General features: G+C 40.3%; 1 protein-coding gene across 8 annotated transcripts in view; it reads right to left on the bottom strand.

Annotated features, from left to right (window-relative positions):
- Nucleotides 1-6,432: 6,432 nt before the first annotated feature.
- Nucleotides 6,433-15,247, bottom strand: part of ATP11A (ATPase phospholipid transporting 11A) — a 109,725-nt gene continuing 100,910 nt past the window's right edge. For 3 of the 8 annotated variants that reach the window (XM_015849203.3, XM_015849230.3, XM_032442002.2), the window contains one exon: nucleotides 6,433-10,602. In XM_015849203.3, the coding sequence (XP_015704689.2) occupies nucleotides 10,345-10,602 (258 nt within the window). In that variant the 3' untranslated portion in view covers nucleotides 6,433-10,344. Of the gene's footprint in view, nucleotides 10,603-12,541; nucleotides 12,657-15,247 lie in introns of all 8 variants that reach the window. The other 5 variants (XM_085535007.1, XM_085535001.1, XM_032442000.2 and 2 more) reach the window with 5 other exon arrangements.

Consider the following 15,247-nt stretch of genomic DNA (forward strand, 5'->3'; position numbering starts at 1 on the left):
TGGGCGGGGGGCGGCGGCCTTTTGTCAGCGCCCCGCCAGCCCGCTGCCCGCGTGGGGCCCTTTGTTCGGCCCGGGCACCTGTACCGCTGTGTTTGTGTCTTCTGGGTCATACAATTGACACAGCTGGAAGGGAATTCGTTTACCCTCAAATAAATAGACAATGGGCGCTTGTTTGCTTTCCTACTCGGATATCCCCGAGTGGTAAAAACTTCCTAAAGGAAAAGTACTGTGTGGACCTGGAGCCCGTGGGGTTACCACAGAGATAACACCACAGAGATAACACCACAGAGATAACGGCACCCGCATCTCCCCCTGTGTGAGACCGCTCCTTGAGTTCCGTGTTCAGTTTTGGGCCCCTCACTACAAGAAAGATGTTGAAGCCCTGGAGCGTGTCCAGAGAAGGGCGATGAAGCTGTGTGGGGTCCAGAGCACAAGTCTTAGGGGGAATGGCCGAGAGAAATGGGGTTGTTCAGCCTGGAGGAGGCTCAGGAGAGACCTTATGGCTCTCTATAATGACCCAAACACTCATTGGCGTAACTCTGACTTTGGAAAAGGATGTTATATTCTATGGGAAATACTCTTTTGTTCCGGCTGTGCTGATAAGCTGGGGTGGATTTCAGCGGGGAAGCAGCTAAGTTTCAAACAAATGTCAGGAGCAGATGACATTTAGGAGTTCTGAAGAAATTAATAAAGTAACTAAGCCACTGGAGCAAATGTGTGCTTTTACATTGCAGCAGCTGAAAGCAGGAGGGGGTTGGAATGAGGTTAAGATACCCGTCCTAAATAGGAGTGGATTGGGATTTCCCAAGGCTGTGAAATAATCAAATCTTACAGTTCAGTTAAAAACTGTCACTGAGCGCCTTCTTTGAACACATGAACACTGTGCTTCACATCCTGGGCTGCATGATTTGCGAGTGGGTAGCATGGCTGAGGTGTGGTTAAAGTGGCAGAAGATGCAGACTGTAGAGAATCCCATTGGTAGGCTGCAAAAATGCCATGTTTGTGCAAGATGTGAGGAAAACACGCTCCCAGAAAACACGCCTGTCTTCTTGTTACACTGCGAACGTTAACAAACATGACTCATAGGCTCAGGGGACTCTACACAGTCATGCTGGTGGCTGAAAGTATCTCTAGAAATTCCTCCTCCTCTGGTATGAAATATTTACCTCAGTACAAATCTTAAAAACTCGCTAAAAATAACAGCCCTTTCTCCATGAATAATAGAAAGACTCTTGGTTGCAGGCGTATTTTGTGGCCGAAAACTTAAGCTGAGTGACCTAGAACAGCCAGAGTAGCCTTCAGTGTACCCAGTGCACATGCTGGGCCTTTAAGAGCCAGTTGGTACAACGGGAAACATTTTACCCAGCCCTACAGCAAAACTGAAATCCTCGTCCAAGTCCTTACCCAGATTTGTTGGGCTCCAGCTTTGTGCTGTGCTGGATATGGAGGCTTTCAGCTTGTCAATGCATCAGCCTGCAGGTCACCTGCCCTGCAGATGTGTGGGTGTCACAGGTGGAGGTGGTGGCAGAGGAGCTACAGAGGGCTGAAGGAACAGCTGATCCCAAACCACGTAGCCTTGTGTAATCCTCCAGCTTCTGTCCTCTGCTCCACATTGAGATCAGGGAGCACTTAGGTCACGCTCAACTCCCACGGCATTGAATGGAAGCTGAGGGATGTAGCACAGTGAACTCTTACTCAGAATACTATTTTTAGGCCTCAGCGTTAAACTTGCTGTTTGTCATTAGCTTGCTGCCAGAGTATGTGGGCCTTCCGGCACAATTAGGTGCGCAGTAAGCTTAAGAACTGTCATGGCTTGCATTAGCACGTGTGGGCCTCTGGACACAAGGCACTTGTTGGATGTTTTCTCCCCTCTAGTTCCCTGGGCCAGTCACAGAGCAATTGTGAGGTGCTGGGAGAACGAACAAAGCAGGAAGAAAACTGTCTCAGGGAATGAGCTAAGAAAGGAAAATCCTTCTGTTGGACCTACCTCTTGGAAAGTCCTAGGAAATCTGAAGCGATAAGAACAGGGATTGTGGGAAGCCCCAGACTCCATAACTCATGTGGAGGAAGACTTCACTTCCAACAGCGCAGCTTAAAATCTCCTCACTTCTCTGAAAAGCAGAAGGCATGCTGCTTTCTTGTAACCAAACCAATGCTGGGGCACTCAGCAGCAGGCAGAGATGTTGGGCTGATGTTTGCCACTGCCACCCAGCACAGCAAAGCTTGCAGGAGCAGCCTGGCAGAGACAGGCAGCTTTCTGCAAGCTCCACAGTCACACAGTGGGAAATGGTTCCCCACAGACATGGTGGAATCCACAGGGCAAGCATCTCTCTGAACTTTCATTTAGCAAATACATGTGATTGCAAGCAAGTTCACACTGGAAGTGGGCATGGAAAATCTGTCCTGTTGTTTTCCTCTGCAGCTGGCACAGAATCAGAACCTTCCAACTTTTGGTGCAAAGTATCTGTGACGCGTGGAGCAAATGATTCCCCTTCATTTCCTCTCTTCCTTCCTTTCAGGGTTATAAGAGTCGGGCCAGGGTGTGCTTGCTGTCCCTCATCCATTAAAAGTGCTGGGAGGTCTGTCTGCAACCTGTGCGCTGGGTACATCTGAATGGAAGCAGGGAGATTCTTGGGCTGGCACTCTGAACGTGCTTAGGTCCTGCAGCTTCATGCAGTGTACAGACCTTGCCAGCTAAATAAGATTAGCCCTAATCAGCATATTGGGGACATGGCCATGAACAACAAAAGTCATGTGGGAGGATGGGGCTGCAAGGCCTTCCTACTACTAGCTAGTGCAGGAGTCCCCAATCCTACCTCTACTCGAAACTTGCATTCTTCTACTTCTATGCTGTTGGAGTGACAGAAAGCACTGAGAATATTTTGTCTCTTTTTTTGCTTAGATGTGAATATGAAACCTCCTTTGCTGTATGCTTTTTCTCTTAGTTAATATTTTTCCTGGCTTTCTGAGTGTTCAAGAAAAAACTGAAATCGTGAATGGAGTTCACTGTGCTTACATTCAGTACTGATACTTATACTTGAGAACTAAAAACATTTTAAATGTCAAACAAATAATTACTAAAGGGCTTGGGCTGAATGTCTTGATTGATTAACAGCAGGTTAAGTTGTTGGTGCTCTGTTGTTAGTTTGCCGTTCAATGGGGAATCTTCTGCTGGCTCTGCTGGGAGCTCAGACACCTGCATGGTAGACACAGCTGTGTCTGAACCTCTATCTCACACTTGTCTTCCTGGATCAATTTGACATTGAGTTCATAGAATCATAGAATCGTTTGAGTTGGAAGGGAGCCTTAAAGGCCATCCAGTCCCACCCCCCTGCAATGAACAGGGAAACCTACAGCTCTATCAGGGTACTCAGTGCCCCATCCAGCCTCATCTTGAAGGTCCCCAGGGACGGGGAATCCACCAGCTCTCTGGACAGCCCGTGCCAGAGTTGTTCAAACACTCAGCTTCCAGTTAATTCCTGCTTCTGAGGGAGGGAGAGGAGTGGAAAAGTTCCTGGGACAAGGAACGTGGTGTGCTTTGGGCTGCAGTGTGGAAAGAAGGGATTTCAGTCATTCATACTGCTCGTTGTTCTGTGGGGAACACAAACTATGGATCAGGGCTTGGGACTGTGTGCCATGAAACACCTGAAACAGTCTGGTAGTTAAAGAAAGATGTTAGGACTGGAAAGAATAGAGTTTCTTTAAAAAAAAGGTAGCAAATAACACGTTAGTTTTGACTACATCCAGTGCGGTGGTAGAGTATAAATGGATTTGCAGCCCGTGAACCCTATTATAGTCAGAGTCACAGAACCATAGAATGGCCTGGGTTGAAAAGGACCACAATGATCATCTGGTTTCAATCCCCTCCTATGAGCAGGGCTGCCAACCACCAGACCAGGCTGCCCAGAGCCACATCCAGCCTGGCCTTGAATGCCTCCAGGGATGAAATACACATGGAATGGCAGCATAAAAGATGGGTTACAGGGAAATGGTGAAAAAATAGGCAGTTATCACATTGACAGGTCAATCCGTATGAGTGAACTTTCTGTGTAAGACAAATTTATTTTCATGCTACTATAATAGCAACATATTTAATATTGAATCTGTAGTGCTTGCACATAGACAATGAGAAAGGAGATGAGTGACAGGAGTATCCTGGGATATTGCCCAGCAGCATCGCTTGGGGGCTTTTTGCACAACATCCACTTTCCTTCTTAAACCTGTATAACTCCAACCACACTGCCTGAGCTCAACACCCAGGATATAACACTGCTAGGATAATCAGAACTGTTAAGTGAGCTCTTCTTGGAAAGCAAGGGGGGGGGTGAGGGGTGCAAATCTTTGTAGAGTGAAGCAGACAAAAAGTTGATATGGATGGTTAGGTAGGAAACTTATGAAGCGCGTATCTTCTGACAATCATTTACCCATCTGAAATAGCAACAACTCTCAAACAATGGGTGAGGGGGAGATTTCGTGGATGAACAGATGAGTTGCCAGTGAAATGAAGGTATTCTCACAGCTTTTTGCATTTTAGTGTTCATGTAAATGTGGAAATTAAAGACTTGACAGATGGTTCTCATGAACTGCATCTGGAAATGAAAGACGCAGAAGTTGACTGCATGAGTGATATTCGGATTGGCCAAGGAGGGCGGCACGTAACCAAAATCTCCTGTAACTGGAAAATAAAGACTTCAATTATTAAAACTCGCCACCCATTACTTCACTGCAGACTCGACATTTAAAATAATAACTTGACTTGAATGACTTGACTTTGCTTTAGCATTTGAATCATAGAATCACAAAGGTAGGAAAAGACCTAAAAGATCATCCAGTCCAACCGTTCATCTATTACCAATAGCTACCACTAAACCATGTCCCTCAGCACAACATCCAGTTGTTCCTTGAATACCTCCAGGGTCGGTGACTCTACCACCTCCCTGCGCAGTCCATTCCATTTGAATAGAATTAAAATGAAAGGACCTTGAAGGATACGTAATGGAAACACACAGCAACAAAGCTTTATCAGAGTGCTGAAAAATTACTTCTACCTTCCTGTTGAGTATCAGCTGAGGAAACCAGACTGTGCATAAAGCAAAACCACGGAATTTCAGTCTGTCTCCAACCTATTTCAACTAATATCAAAACTGACATCTTGAAATAGTTTATAGAGCAGCATTATATATACTGCAGGAAAAAAGAAACTAGTCGCTTTATAGAAGAAACAGCTTTCAAGTAATTTCCATTGTAACTTACTAGAAAAGGGTAATTTAAAGAGCTAAAGGAAAACACGGTATTCAATTTAGAAATTAATGAGAAATCACTACCTTCCTGCACTTTTTTCCTTTAAAACATTTAATGTTTTTACATGCAAAATAGAAAGCAGCCTACTTACAAGGTGATTTCTTCCTTGTCCTCCTGTGTTCCTCCTGAAATCCATATGCATCACGTTCCTCTTTTCATTTTTTATTTAACAGCAATTTGTGCATTTTTTTCTTCATTACATGAAGAAAGGAGAAAACATCTTCCAGATTCACCTTTTTACCTTCAAACCACCTCCACCACAAACTCATTCAGTAGAAAACCCAACACTTCTTGATGAACAAAAGGGATATGGCGGGTAAATACGCTCGCATTATTTCGATAAGTAGTTGTTATAAGCAGAAATCTATTACACTAACATTTTTATTATGGGAACAGAAAAGTCATTACACAACCCAGGTGCCTCAGCATTCTACGTAGCCTTGTCAAGAATCACAGAACGCCTTGGGTTGGAAGGGACCTCAAGGGATCAAGTTCCAAACAACTGCCACAGGCAGGGCTGCCAGCCACTGGATCAAGTACTGGATCAGACTGAAGCAAGAGGGAGACACCTCACCTGGTGCTCTGACCTGCTTTGTGGAAGCTCTCTGGGGTAGCTTCAGGTTGATGGCATCATGACATTTGTTGACATGCTATGCTTCATAACGGTGTCCAAAGTACAGGACATCCCATACCAGTGTACCACCAAACAAAAGAAAACGATGGACTTCTGTGCAACCAGCCTGCTTTGCAAGAACACTGCTGCCAACTCAGATGGCAAAGCACATTAGCTTTTCCTTTAATTCAGTTTCCTTAAACTGATGACAACGCAGAGAAAGGTGAACTAGCTCTGGGCACCCAGGCCAGCAGGACTGTATGGAAATACAGATCTTCTTATGTGAAGCTTTACTAGCTTAGATTGTAAACAACTTTAGCACTAATCCAATCAATGTGGGAAGAGTGAAGCTTTCCTGGGCCGGTACTGATTTGGATCAGCTCCGCAGCACCCCTCACAAAATTCACCTTTTGGCTTTCTTTGAATGTTCCACTTGCTTTTTTTAACTGGCTGCAATACTCTCTGAGAGCAGATGTGACTAAAAGCATATTCAGCAGCAGAATCAAACACTCAATCCATTCTCCGTTCTCTACTTACATTTTATTACAGACTAATATGAAATCATTTCATATTCATACTTGGTTTTAATTATTTGTGAGCAAACTTAAACCAGTTCTGAAGGTTTATATTTATTGCAAGCAGATCCACGTCTCCTGCTTATATGTTCTACGTAAGGACCCAAAACATGACTGAATATAAACGAGTTATATTTGGTTATCTACAGAAATTAAAATTAAAAATAGCACTGAAAAGAAACTTTACAGTAATGCATTCACACGCTGACTCTTCAAATCAAATAAATGAAGTTGTATAGGATAATCTAAACATTAGATTTGAAGGCTGATTTATTTTCAAATAAATGCACCTATAACTGTACAATAAAAACAAGTGTTAGTATTTGGTGCCGATGGCTACAGACATCTTTAATGTTTAATGCACAGTTAACTACCCCCAGCCCCTGGGCAGCACTTCCGCAGATTCTACTTTACATTAAGTCATGGAAGGATGTTTAAAATGGAGTGCGTACATAGCACAGAACTTGTTAGAGATGATGCATGTTAAAACTGTGTGAATTCTCATTAGCTAAAAAATTAAAGCTTCCTAAATGGAGTTTTAGATTATTCTGCAAAGTAGAATCGCATACTTTTTAACTTTCGCAACACTTTCACAAATTTCCATTAAAGCTTTTTTTAACAGAGACAGTAGCATGAGCACAACGACCCCACTGGCTTCCAAAAAGAAAAGAAGTGCAGTGCTCAATTCGACTATTGGTTTTTTTTGCCTTTTGTATTTGCAAGCCAGTTGGGACAAGACAGGCTAATGCAAGCAAGAAAGTAAACTGTAAGCTTTTATATTAAGTGGCTGAACAAACAATTATTGTACAATGTAAAACCAAAAACAACCACATCTTTTGCCACGAGCCACTGCAGGAATATATGAATGTCAGTGGCTGAAAAGCTTGAAATACTTTCTAAGTCTTCAGATACATTTGGTTAGCGCTTACCAGCTTCAAGACATTTATAGAAGCAGTCATGGAGACATTATGCTGTTAAAGCTGCAACGATTTAAACAAGGCGAGTTAGGAAGTTATATAGATTTTTATACTTTTCCCCATTCTTATGCTATATAGAAGTCAGCCTCCTTTCAGTGCCCCGTCCATAATAAAACATTCTAATTCATTTTGATCTAACTTCTAAGTTTTCATCTTGGTATTGCCTGGTCTCCAAGTTGCCACCTGCTGTAGTGGGCTAAGTTTGCATGGCAATAGTAACAGGAACAGAAACAAAAACCTACCAAGTGCAACGTTGACGTTGTATGGGTTTTCCATCAAATGGTCTATTTTAATAAATGGTACCAACTTTTAAAAGTAACAGTATTGCTAAATCAAAGCAGAAATTTCCACTTAAATTCAAGCGTTTCTCCTCCTCCAACAAGGACATGTTCAACTAAAATTTCCCAAACGCTTAAAGAGGTGTTTCAGCATGAACAGTGTAAATATTCTAAGCGCTGGTCTACGTGAAGTTTGTGATGAACTGCTTTGCTAACAGGCTGAATGGGAATGCAGCACTTTCAAAATCATCGAGCAAAAATCTCCTTATTTAAGGCTAAAGGATGGAACTCAAGAAGTAAAAAAGCAGGAGGGTTTATAGAATAGAAAAGCCAGCAGTAACGGTACAGCACAGAAAGTGTATCGCTCTAATTGCCAGCAAATCATCAATGGTTTGGGTGACACTGACAGAGCAACTGACCTGTACTTCTAATTTAACATTCATTAAAATTTTAACATTCAGCCACAACTCCACTCTAAGCTAAATTTAAGTGGCCAAAACTCATAAGTATAAAAAAAGCCTTCAAAACATATATACTTAAAAAAAATAGAAATGGTGTGTTAACAAATGTATGCGTAAAACAGATTTATAAATAGCTACAGTATGAAAAATATTTCAGTGCAAAGGCAATTTTAAGATTCCTAAAAAATACATTACAAATAATTTGTTAACTACACACAAGAAATCTGTCACTGCTACTGGTATAAAATTTATACGCATCATAACTTTGTTTAAAAAATATATACACCAGTGTTTTATGTAGGGGATGGTTTGAACTGACCAACATTCAAGTATGCAATGGCATATATATGTACACACTCCCACACTCATATGCATATTTATGTATTTCAAAATGTTTCTGCTGTGAGGACATTCTTTGAAACACAAAAGTGCTACATGTTAAATGGGAAAGATACCTTCGTTTGTGGTGCTCACCATCAGCCTTTTATAATTCTTCCCTTTTCTTTGGTATGATGAAAATTTCACTGCTGACTTTACAATCTGTTTGTTCCAAGGAATATTCAATATTTCACTACTTGCTGAATAGGAAAGTCACTTGGAATATCGCATGGAGCATTTCCTACTGAGTAAATTATTAAGTAAATCATTTTGTCTCTATGGGAAACTATTTTTTCTCCACCACTCCTGTTCATTAAACACCCAACTAATGTCTTGGTCAAGTCTTCCAAAAAAGGCTGCAGCTCTGATTCCAAATATTTTGTTTTCACACTGCAACACATTTTTAGTTAATATCCTCCCAGTAGTATTTAAAGACTGTGGTTATTAACGAGTTAAAAACACCAGGCTAAACTAGACTGAAATTGGATTATTCCTTCAGGTAGTTTTGTACCCCAAAATAAAACACTGGACTAAAGAAACAAGGCAAGGACACTGCTAATAGTTGAATTAGTGCAAGGTAACATAAACATAGCAGAGAAAATAGAAGTAAAAGTTGGCTGTCGTACTTGAAGTAATACAAACAGAATCTTTGCAGTCAAACTAATTTCTATTACAATTATGTTTCATCTGTTAGTAATAGCTGTGTGCCACCTACTGGTTTGCTTACAAAAGTTAACAGTTGGGTATTCCTTACTTTGTAATGCATCTCCTGAGCCAATCAGCTCTTATCACTAAAAAAACCCCCAAAACTCTAAAGAAACAAAAAATCAAAACTAAAAGGATTATTCCAGATAATAAAAGATGCTTATTTGGAAAAAATAGCCTTTTTATGAGGGAAAAAAAAAAAAAAGAACAAAAATGTTCTCTGTATAAAACTTACTACTATACTTACTACTATGCATACTTTAAAACCATGGAGAGAGTTAAGAAACTAGGATGCGTAGCTGCATCCTTGACAAATTCACAAAGACACTGGAGGCAAAATGCTTACATTCAATTTTTCTGTAGATATCAACACTGGTGATACCTACTGAACAGCCAACTTGACTTCATACAGTGTGCACGTACTCTATGCAAGGATCATTGCCTATTTTTCTACAGGGGAGTACTAACTGAAAACCATACAGGGCCCAGATTTGGCCACTTACAAGGAAGTGAACATTAGAGAGTGTTTCTTGAAAGCAGATTTGCACAGAGGAAACACCAGTTTGTTCTATAGAAAAAGCAAAAAAAAAAAAAAAAAAGGATAGAGGAAAATCAGAAACAGCACTTAGTAATATGCTTTAGGAAACTTTCATCGGAGATAACTGAGGTCATCGCTTCTGGCTGAAAATTAAAACTGTTGATCTCAGAATGTAGGTCACTGACTGAAACTATAGACTTCAAGTAACAAAATGACTAAAGATGACAGAAACAATAAATGCACAGGAGTCTTGACACAGGAAGATGAGTACATTTTAGTGCTACCAGTCTCACAGTACCAGACTGTGCAAATTGTTCATTGCCCCAGTAGTTCAAAACACAGAAAAAGGTCTATCGGCCTGGAAGGTTTCAGACTTCTAGCTCTTGATCCTGTTTGTCTGAGCATTACCTCAGACAGCAAAAGCCACGTATAGTTTGATATATATCTGTGACATGTTTGTTTCCTAAAAAAAGAAATAAACAAAGGTACAGTTTTTAAAGGCTTGAATTGGTGTTCTGTCATACAGACGTTTCCAAACCTGACCCACTGTAGCGGTAGCCTGCACTGGAACGACAATGCTTATTTGAGTAGCCAAAGACAGATGGAAGCACTGAATAATCAATGCCTCTCCAGTGCGTAAACATTGTTTTTTTAGAACGAGAATGAGACCTTCTTGCTGGGGAATTGCTGCAGTCATTGCTCCTGTATCTTGGGCTTTTGAGACAGGCAAGAGGTGTGAATTCCGAGATGTGGTCCCGACAGTGCCGTGATGCATTCTGTTGAGAAAAAGAAAAACAAGTAAATAGGTGATTTCAGAGCTAAAAGCCTAATCTTGCCTTCTCTCTGCCTTTCACTAACTAAATCATCACTTCAGCTATTTGCTTCAAGTGAAGGTACATTCCCTCTTTGAACATATTCGGTTGTATAAGACCTAAAGAATTAAGAGCAATTTTACATATCATCTCTAAGCCTGATAATGGGCTCTCTAAAGAAGAGATGAAGTTGCAGAGGACTGCTTTCAAGCTGATTTTTGTTTGTTTTTAAAAAAATACGGTTTATAATTCAATGTGCAAACTCTTTAAACCTCTTTTTATCTCAGAACTTTTTTTAAATCAGGAATTCCTAGAGGGAATTTTGAGATAGAACAGACTCAACTACTTTGCCCTGTACTCCCAAAGAGAGGAAATTCTTTACAGTTGGTTTGAGCCAATAGATTGAATTTCCAAAGGTTTAATGTACTTGTTTTGTACTTCTAAGCAGTGCCAGACTTTGGAATTGCTCAGGTTTACACATAGCATAAAGTACCTGTAGGCAATCACAACAGCGGGTCTATCGGTCTAATTGCCCATTAAAGTTTATCTGTACCACACAATCAGCCCACATGTGGCAGAATTAGCACCTCAACTCAGGAAATACTCAGGACCATGGTAATAGCATGGTACATGACAAGACCCTGGAATGAGTGAACGGACTAGAAGGAAGGCAGCACTGCACTTTTGCCAGTGAGATTATCTTACCTCCACATAAAATGTACTTTTAATTTCCAGACATAGGGCTATGGAGGTTATATGACTATGTTTAAGATAGTAATGCATTCTAACCATGATTTGGACAAGTGTTATCAATGATTCTCTCCATGAATACTATTTAAGCTGGTTAATACTCTTGATCATGGATGTCCTCCTTCCTTGTTAACATTAACACAGTAGAAAGAGGAACCAAATCCCAAAATAACAATGCAGCTTATAGAAGTCTGCCTACTTTCAATGCCAATCACAAGCCTGAACTGCTACGCTAACATAACCAAAAGTATGTAGAAAGCTCCCTTAAAACAGTTTATCTCGGACGAGTCAGTGAACTGTACCAAACTGCTCATCAGCAGCGAGGCCTGGATTCTTTCAGACACACACATAGATCAAATACTAACGTTAGTACAGAAAACTTTAGGGAAACAGATAATAGAGTGGCTGACTTTCTTCTGGAAATGTCAGTGGGTAATGCAGTCCTATACTGTATAACTTCTTTTTCCTATTCCTCCAGCTACAAAGTGAAGCATTTTAGTTTCTCTTTCTCAAAATAAACTGGTATTTTTCCTACTCATAAAATGTTGGGTTTCAATATGTCATGCCTGACAATACTTCAGAAAGCTGGGGTTTTCTAATGTTAATTGTCCAGCAGTCACTAAAGACAGTAGACAGTGGCAAATGAACAGCCCCAGTCTCCTGACCCAGGGTCCTACTCACAAATAAATCATTTTCTTCTGCAAGACAATCTCTCTGTTTTACTCTCTGCATTTGGTCTATGAGGGTATCCAAAAACAGGAGAAACAACAGATAAACTGCTAATGTGTTAGACTTCTGATTTCATGTATTTGACACCACCGCAGTGTAATGCGAGTTCACCCTGCAGTATTAACTGCTGTTCTTACAAAACAGATGTTATACAACATCTATTTGTAACACCATGTATTAACTGGACTTTAATATGGATATATCCACTCACACAGACACACTGTTCTCCTCACATGACTGTCTGAGACAAAAAGAGCTTACCTGTGACACAGAACATCTTTTGCAACAACTAGGCTCTCCAAGTAAAACATAATTATTTTGTACCAATACTGATGAAATATACAGGAAAAACTCTGGAGGAAACAGTTGATTTGTAAATAGTACAGTTCACCAATAGAAATCCATCCAAACTGGCAACACGTACAGTACTGTTACCTAGCTTTGATCTAATTATGGCTCGAAGCTGAAACAGTTCCTTCAAGAAGTGGCCCATCGCTGTTCACCAGTGCATTTAGGGCTGTTTTATGTCTCATACTCTTCTGCAAGGATGAGGAAAAACAGTGAGACTTGCTGAACACAGGAGGGAAATATGAATGAATTGTACCATTTGGTACTAGCGTAACCATTGTAGCAGGGCCCTATAAAGTGACACAGATTTTCTGATAGGTTTAAAAGGGAAAGGTTATCCAGAGTATAACAAAGTTTCTATTTCTTGATCCTGAGGTCTAATTGTTTAAGCCATACTTTAACAATTCAATTTCAAACGCTGAAAATACTTAATTACTCCCATTTAAAGTATTTAAACTGTACATGACTAAGTACCATGGGCTCCCTGCTGATGATAACATGTTCTGAATACAAGATCTCCCCTTAATATGATGCCATGTGTCTGCACATGGAGCAGTGCTCTGTAGGGCATCAGGCAGCACTGCTGGCCCAGTATTTCCTTAGGGACACCTCTCCTGGACAGTCCTGGCACTTCAAATTAAGGAGTTGATGTCCTGCTTCTTCCAGGAGCTACTGGGGCACTGCAGGGAGCACTACACGGAAGGTGATGATGTCAGTGCTCATGAATGCTTACAACGTAGTCATTACTACCTGCTAAAGGGGGCAAGGCAGTTATCATGGTAACTTCTTGTATGGGATTCAAATATTTCAACAGCAGGACCATTTATATGTTTTCTGTAGAAGAGGAGCCCAAAATGTGACAAAGGCAACAGCTGACCTCTCTAATAGGCCTGTGCTGTTTTATGTGCAACAGCAGCTAAGCTCATTGAGGAATAGAAAGATGGTCAGTCCCCAGAGAGGTTTCCCCAGGCAAAAGCAGCACGGTGGGAGCAGCAAAGGGCAGAGATTCCACGCTGAGCCTCATGGGCTGATCTGGTGACTGAAGTGAAAGCAAAGTATAAAAATCATCAGTCAGAAGCAAAAAGATAAAGAAAACTGTTTCTTAAAAAGGGATGAAAATGTAGAAGTTATTTACAGCTCATAACCAAAGGCCTGGTATTTCAGCTAGAAATACCTGGGAATACAGAAATGTTGTCCATCAAAGTGACAACTTAAAATGAAAAGAAAATAATTCAAAGTGAATTTACATTTTCCATAACAAAACTGCTTAGTTTCTCCTCTCAGTGAGAGAATAAAGAATAAAAAGAAATATCATCAATTAACATAAGCAAGATATTAAAAAAGGGCCTGTTGCCTCTTCAAAGGTAAGGCTGAAAGAAACATTACAGCAGTATATTTTCCAGTTGAAGAACAAAATTCAGCTTGTTTCACTGAGCCAGACAGTCACTGCAACTAAGAGTGTGACAGACACGAGCAAGTTTTGATTTAAACTACCAAAGACAACTGATTCCTCCAAAGCTTTTGCACAGTCAGTGTTTTAGCACAAGAATATCAACAGGCTGAGTATATGCACATATATACACGCATACATATATGGACATATATGTATGCATATATATGCGTATACATATGTGAATGTATATATATATATATATGTGTGTGTGTGTGTGTGTGTGTATTTCATATATATATATATATATATATATGAAAAGATCTTTCTGAAAACCCAGAATTAGATCAGGAGCATTTAAAAAACACTGAATGGTGATGATGGTAAGTGATGACCTACCACACTCTGGAGTGACCCCTGAGTAAGAGAATAGGTAAGAAGGACAAGAATTGCTTCAAAGGCTGTGTGCCATCTGATTGAGCAGAACTATGTTAGTAACCCAGAAGGTGACTGCTAGCCCTGTATTAGTCTTGCCAACTGTTCCAGAAGCCCTTTATTAAAAAGGTGTTGGAGTTTATAGGAATGCAGTAAGTTTAAAAATAGCATTAGTTTCAAATTCACTTCAAACCAATCCAAAATATCTTAAAAGCCAATTTTAGTCAAAATTTGCAATAGTGAAATTTTGCATAACTTCTGTGTGACTTCTACGATTTACAGTCATTTTTATTGACTATAAGTTTTGAAGGAAGAAAGAGACGTACTTTTCATCTTAATCTGTTAAAAATTATGGATATAAAATCTGAAATGGAAAACCAATCCAAGAGCTTCATAGTATTAAGTCAAAAGGAGCTTCCTTGCAGACCACAGAGAAGCCAAGATTTATCCACTTTTCTTATTCTTTTGTATTAAATTATATCTCATAGACTTCTGAATCTTAAGCTATTTTCTTTTTAGAAAAAGCACAGAAAAGCTTGATTTGAAAATGCCTGCTAGAAATAACTTAGTGCAAAAAGGTTGCATTTTCAGCAGAGTGGGTATTTAAATGTATTTCAAAGACTGCTAAAGGGACTTCCAGCAGTACCAGCTTTCTTTCCCATATCAAGGTAGGATGTCAGCATAATCAGAATTATCACGCTATGCCGCAACTCTTCCTCTCAGTGATTTACAATGCAAGCAAAACATGCATTCACCTACAGGAACACAAATGATTAAAATGGGGTCTAGGAATCTTAGATTCTTGAGTCAGAAACATTTTGTAAAATTCAGTAACGTGACAGAAATGATGGTGACAGTGACAGACTGTGACAATGACTCATAGAACCCTTGTGATAAATAAACAGAAGTAGGAAAAATTCACGAGTATTTTGCAAAGTACAATTGATGTGAATCAGA

Source organism: Coturnix japonica, chromosome 1, assembly GCF_054131305.1.
Source record: "Coturnix japonica strain WE chromosome 1, WE-NBRP24, whole genome shotgun sequence".
Lineage (NCBI taxonomy): Eukaryota > Metazoa > Chordata > Aves > Galliformes > Phasianidae > Coturnix > Coturnix japonica.